The sequence below is a fragment of the Sycon ciliatum genome, chromosome 13 (genome assembly GCF_964019385.1).
Source record: "Sycon ciliatum chromosome 13, ocSycCili1.1, whole genome shotgun sequence".
Taxonomy (NCBI): Eukaryota; Metazoa; Porifera; class Calcarea; order Leucosolenida; family Sycettidae; genus Sycon; species Sycon ciliatum.
The window spans coordinates 14,616,070-14,622,069 of NC_088655.1; the positions used below are offsets into that span (position 1 = coordinate 14,616,070).

Below are 6,000 nucleotides of genomic sequence, written 5' to 3' on the forward strand. Positions count from 1 at the left end.
TGTATGTTTCACCCCTCCCAGACTCCTCAGTCATTCATGAACATCTTCAGGTGAAGCTTGATGTAGTAGGATTAAAGGGGAAGTTAAGGCAAAAATTAAAATTTCACCAGTTGTAGTCTTCGGGGTGCTGAGTCGAATGGTCGTGGTCCGAGGAAGCTGAGACGCTCCCTTCCTACTTGAATCCCAATCGAACTCGCGCACTTCCACCCAAACTGGGTGACTGCGCCCTACTAGATGGGGATTTGTATGCAAAATGTCACTAAAAGCGCCCTTTCGTTCTTATAAAAGCACGGATGACCGCGGTTGGCCCATATGTTGTAGTCTTTTGGACGCTCAGTCGACTGGTTTTGGTCCGAAAAGGCTGCGATGCAGCGTTCCTCCTTTATTCCCAATCGAACATGGTTGAACAAGCGGTCACGTGCTCCTGGGTGCCCAAATCACCTGGTCACCACGCCAGCAGGTGACAACTTTCACACCAAGGTTCAACTCGAGTTCAACTCGAGTGACAGGACTGCACCCAAAAAAGGTCAAACAGACTAGTAAGTTGTACCCTGCAGGCACGGTGACCAGGTGACTGGTGCACGCAGGAGCACGTGACCGCTTCTTCAACCATGTTCGATTGGGAATAAAGGAGGAACGCCGCATCGCAGCCCTTTCGGACCAAAACCAATTGACTCAGCGTCCAAAAGACTACAACATATGGGCCAATCGCGGTCATCCGTGCTTTTATAAGAACAAAATGGCGCCTTTAGTGACATTTTGCATACAAATCCCCATCTAGTAGGGCGCAGTCACCCAGTTTGGGTGGAAGTGCGCGAGTTCGATTGGGATTCAAGTAGGAAGGGAGCGTCTCAGCTTCCTCGGACCACGACCATTCAACTCAGCACCCCGAAGACTACAACTGGTGAAATTTTCATTTTTGCCTTAACTTCCCCTTTAAGACTCCTACGCAGCATCATTATGGAAGAGAAATTACCTGGCGAAATGGTGGTGAGTACACGCCTGCCCCTGCAGCACTCTCTAAGCTACAACGGTCTGGCAACCATTGTAGCTTAGAGAGCTTTGAGTGGGTATGCGTGTATTTACCACCATTTCGCCAGGTAATTTCTCTTCCATAATGATGCTGCGTAGGAGTCTTAATCCTACTACATCAAGCTTCACCTGAAGACGTTCATGAATGACTGAGGAGTCTGGGAGGGGCGAAACATACATCGCAATCCGAGCCAAATCGTCGCTGTGTCATCGCTTATGCACTAACTGATGTAACAGCCAGCTATGTTGATGTCACCAGCCATGCATCGACTAGGTGCCATGTTTGATGTTCCTGGTCACTGCGGAACCATGCCACCATCATCGTCATTCAGCATGTCGTCCGAATCCGACAGTGCTACATGGTGTGCTGAGGCTGGTGAGAGCTCAAGGAGACGCAGCAGATTCGCTTTCAGCTCGGCGATGGAGAATGGCTTGCCGGCTTTCGAGAAGGCAAACAGTGTGTGCGGCGCTTGCTGGACGAGGATTTTCTTCCTGAACTTCAGCTGACACTTCAGAGCGTCTACCTTCGCCTTGTTTGCAGGAAGCTCAGCCAGTCCCTCAGCTATTCCATCTCCGGTCGTCCAGAGCTCACCAGGAATCCTGGCAAGCTGCTGTGTGATGGTCTCCGCCTCCGCCACTCGCCGTTGCTCTCTGCTGGTGGGCCTGCTGCTTGGCTTGCACAGTCTTCAGTCGATACTCGTTGATGGCAGACAGCCTGGCTTTCTGGAGCCTCTTGTGTTCTGGAACCAGCTGCCTGGCAACTTCGAGTATCGCTGATTGCTCCTCTGGTGTGCGGAAGCTCAACCAATCGAGGGGGCGATTGTTCGCGAGCATAATCTGTGCCTCGATAGCCAGCATGGAAGCATTCGGCTTGCTCCTCAGCAGACGGTCTAGCTGGCCGAAGTCCCGCTCGGACACGACGTTGGTTTTCGGGACTGTTGCAGTCTGCTCTGGATCCGGTGCACCCTGCTCATACTGCACTTCCCATACTCTGTGGAGATACGTGTTCCATGCTACGGCGAGCAGCTGCAACAGTCCCTTGACCAAAGCGTCGTCTTGCGTTGGCTCTAGCAGCTTGTCGAGAACAACGTCCGGCTGTGTTATAGTGGCTGCTGCAAATGGCTTCGCAGTGCCGTCCACGAGCTCACTTGCATCCTCCGACCATCTTGCCAGTTGCGTCTCGACTTCCTGGTACACACTCTGGACAGAGGTGAATGGTGCGTCTGATTCCAGGAATCGCCACATTGGAGCAGTGACAAATTTGCCGAAAAGCCCTACAGCCCGGCAGCCAGTGACAAATCGTGGGTCGAGGAGGTCCTCTTTGACAGCAGAAAGCAACCGGTTGCCACAACTAAATGCCAGGTAAGCAGTCATTGTCTCAGCAAGGAAGTAGATTCCAGCAGCGTTGTGGAAAATGATGTTAAACCTGTTGCCCCTGAACTTGGCAAGCGGGATGTGAGTGAGCCCGTTGGTAGTGGCGAAGGCTTGGAAGCCAGCAGCTTCTCCAACTTGCTCACTCCCATGGCGCTCGAATGCCTTACACGCAGTTCTGATCAGGCGGTACGTGCCACATTCGTTTGGCTGGTTAGCGCCTGGGCAACTTGCCGAACTCCCACTCTGTGTTGCCTCCCACTCCTTAATCACGGCACCAGAGTGATCTGCCAGGTTGACCAGTAGATGTAAGCTGCAGAAGAAGTTATTGAGTTAACATGTTTCTTTCTTCTGGGTTTCGGTGAGGGTGTCCCAATCCTGCTGTATCACGGGCAGCACCGAAGAGCGGTATTCCTGAGGTATGACAGAAAATCAAACGAACAGGAGTGGTCAACATCACATGACCATTGCCTTCTATATTGGATACTTCATGCTTCATAGTAGGCTCATAAGGAAGGGTAGACAGATAGACACTGTGTGTGTGTCTGTGCATGTGTGTCTATGTGTATGTGTGTCTGTACCTGTGTGTGTGTGTGTGTGTGTGTATGTGTGTGCGTGTGTGGTTTGTACATGTGTTTGGCAACAATAATACTTTGCTGTGCAGATTGCATTTTAATATGAAAAGAAAAGTGGAACAATTGTGTAGACATACCTGAAGCATGTTGTTGAATTTTGTGTTCACTGCAGCTCTGTCAGACATCGTGTTTTTGAGGGCAGCGATCAGACGGTTACCGGACTGTGCATCACCGAGCTTCTCGCCTGCGGCTCCCAACTGGCCAATAGTGTGGTGCAGTAGTTCCATGGTGTGCTCAGCGCTGCCGGACAGTGCCCCAGACACGGCCAGCGTGAACTGCCCGTCATCAGTTGTCAGCTGAAAGCTTCCATACTTGTGACCATGCTTGGTTGTACCGTCAAAGTGCAGCGTGTTGTCTGACCCTGCAAGATGGCCAATGTGCAGTAGACCGACTGCTCGGCCTTCTAGCAACATTGTCCTAACCGATGTCGCACTGGGTGTACTTGATGGCGTTTTACCGGCCAGAGACAGGACCTCCTTCATGACCGGTCCGACGTGGTGTATGCCGACATTGTGAGTGAGTAAGTAGATACAACATGTTCTCACTCCGTCTGTGTAGCGCCCGTTGTGCATCGTCTCCAGAACTGTCGGGTCATCTTCATTGTCGTCATGTATGTTGTCATCATTGTCTGCCAGTCCTTCCTCTAGCTGATTCACCTCTTGCGTAAGCTTTGCTGCTTCTTCCTGTGCCGTTTCTAATGCATTTTCGGTTCTTACAGAGGATTGCACTGCTACAGCTGCTTTTCTCTGCCAGTAGGTGCTCATTCGCTTCGCATTGCGCAAATGCTGAGCAAGCTCAATCTGCTTCTCCTTCAAACTCACTAAATCCTTACTCGTGTCATCCAACTTTGCTATCAAATCTTGCGCTTCTTGCTCTCTCTCTCCCTGCTGCTCTTGGTGAATGCGTAGTTGTTCGGCTGCGTCTTCCAGTGCGTGCTCCCGCCGACGTAAACGCTTTGTTATGTTGCGCGTCCTGTTGTAACTAGACAATATTCGTTGCTGCAGGTCATCGCACTGCTTGCTGTCTCCGACATGGTCATTGTGGAGCTCTTGTGTGGCGGCTTGCGTGATGGATGCGGGTTGTTCAACTTGTTGTGAATCTTGCTCTTGACATGACGTAGAGCTGCGGCGGCCAGGCAGTTCAAAATCTTCCTTCAGGAACCGCTCAAGCGTGTCCTTTCCACCTGGTTTTCCGATATTTTTTCGTAAGGCCACACTGAAGAAGGTCTGTGGTTCGACTCACCCGACCGACCGTACATTTTTCAGCCCGACCGTAACTTTTTTTCGGCGGGCTGTCGTGTGACTGACGTACGTGGACTGAACACGTCCACGTCTACGTGCTGTGCAGCGTGAGTCTGCGGACGCAGGCGGCTTCTTTTGGACTTGACTTGTAGTTGTACTGCAGTGCAGTGCAGTGAGTGGTACGACTGCTGCCTTGTGCTGGTAGTAGAGTCTACTCGATACGACCACCGGCGGCAGACTGGCGAGACTTATTATGAAGTGACCGTCCGGTTGAGAGTGATTGCCTCGTTCCAGATTAAGGACGGCCTTCTGTTTTGGGATGAAGGACAGACGAGATTGCACTTTCCTCGTGTATTGGGAACGATATTTCACCTGTACCGGTAAGTTGCTGCTCCATGTGTGCAAGCACAGGAAGCGTCGATGGAAAAAGCCCATGTATTCGTGCACGCCGACACCAAACTAGCAATACATGTACCGGTACATTGTACAATTTGTACTTCGAAGTAGTTCCCGAACTTACTTTCAACTCGCATCGTTCTTCATTTGCTTGATGATTTGGACAGTCAGAGTCACCGCTTGAAGTTATTCTCTTCTCGTTCTAGAGCTACACAATGTTTCAAAGTATTAGCCAGTGATCCCTTTATACAACATGTATGGCATAACACTGCGTAATAATGCCGATGTACTGGGTGTCTAAAGGCAGTACAGTGTATTTACATGTACTAAAAAATATATTTAAAAAAAAATCCGCCCGCCCGCCCGTAAAAAAAATGTCCATGTTAGTCGAACCACACACCTTCTTTAGTTTGGCCTCATGCTTATTATTTAAAAATACCACCACATGGTGCGTTCCAGCTTTGAGAAGGTTTACCGGGTACATGAACTTTGACCTTGACGCGGGGTCAAATGTATGGAGAGAAGGCGGTGTAAACAGTAGCAAAGACTACGGTGAGTGATGGAAAGTAATTGGAATAATTATTGCTCACAATGGGCGCGTTCGATTACACACAAATCGGTCAATTCTAGAATTAGATATTGTTGATGCACAGTTCAATTACACAAATTCCGTCGTTAGAATTGATTTTATCCAATTCCGTCAATTCTGAAGAGAGGGCGGAATTTCTCTAATTCTGGCGCCAGAATTGCACACTCCGTGTGTTCCGGCCTGATCATCATGCATGACTCAAAGTCAAGGAAGAGCCTCCTGGCCGGTGTGGCGGAAGGGCTACAACTGCATGTAGTTGCTACTTTTGTCTTCCCGAAAAGCTAATTGCCACAGTTGCGTTTCCGCTGAGAGCTGAGATATTAGACCAGATCATTTTGGGTGGTCCTTTCGCACACGCGTTCAGCTTTATCGAAGCCCAATATTGTTGCTGACATAGAGCCTTCGCCGGGATGGTACACGAAGCTGGGTCGACGCGCGCGCGAGGGTGTACGTTATATCTTTTTACGACCAATTTTGTTTGTGATGTGCCATGAATAAAATGCGTTGTGAATTCCAGTCGTTCGTTTACATGGCCGGAATTCTTACATTTTGGTCATTCGAGGATTACACCCAACACAACAAAAGCACTCAGCTGGCAGTTCATACACCAATGGAAGTTACAGAGAAATCAAAACTCAACAATGACGTTCAAACTCACCATGCCTAAGGTGCCGGCAGTCTAAGCTAAATTGCTCGTGGAGAAACCTGGGCAGGAGGTGGAGGCACAGGGCTTGCT

The 6,000-nt window shown here is 49.9% G+C and overlaps 1 protein-coding gene across 1 annotated transcript; it reads right to left on the reverse strand.

Moving 5' to 3' along the window:
- Nucleotides 1-2,725: 2,725 nt before the first annotated feature.
- Nucleotides 2,726-3,523, reverse strand: LOC135829847 (uncharacterized). Its single transcript, XM_065342231.1, has 2 exons — nt 3,116-3,523; nt 2,726-2,817 (listed from the first exon to the last, which is right to left on the reverse strand). Exons 1-2 carry the CDS (start codon nt 3,518-3,520, stop codon nt 2,737-2,739), a joined length of 486 nt encoding a protein of 161 aa, XP_065198303.1. The 5' UTR covers nt 3,521-3,523; the 3' UTR covers nt 2,726-2,736.
- Nucleotides 3,524-6,000: the final 2,477 nt, after the last annotated feature.

Bases quoted from the DNA above. Each gene is read 5' to 3' on its own strand.
- LOC135829847 (XM_065342231.1), bottom strand. From the start codon at position 3,520: ATGAAGGAGGTCCTGTCTCTGGCCGGTAAAACGCCATCAAGTACACCC. The intron at 2,818-3,115 runs GTATGTCTACAC...GTCATACCTCAG, and splicing joins AATTCAACAACATGCTTCAG to GAATACCGCTCTTCGGTGCT.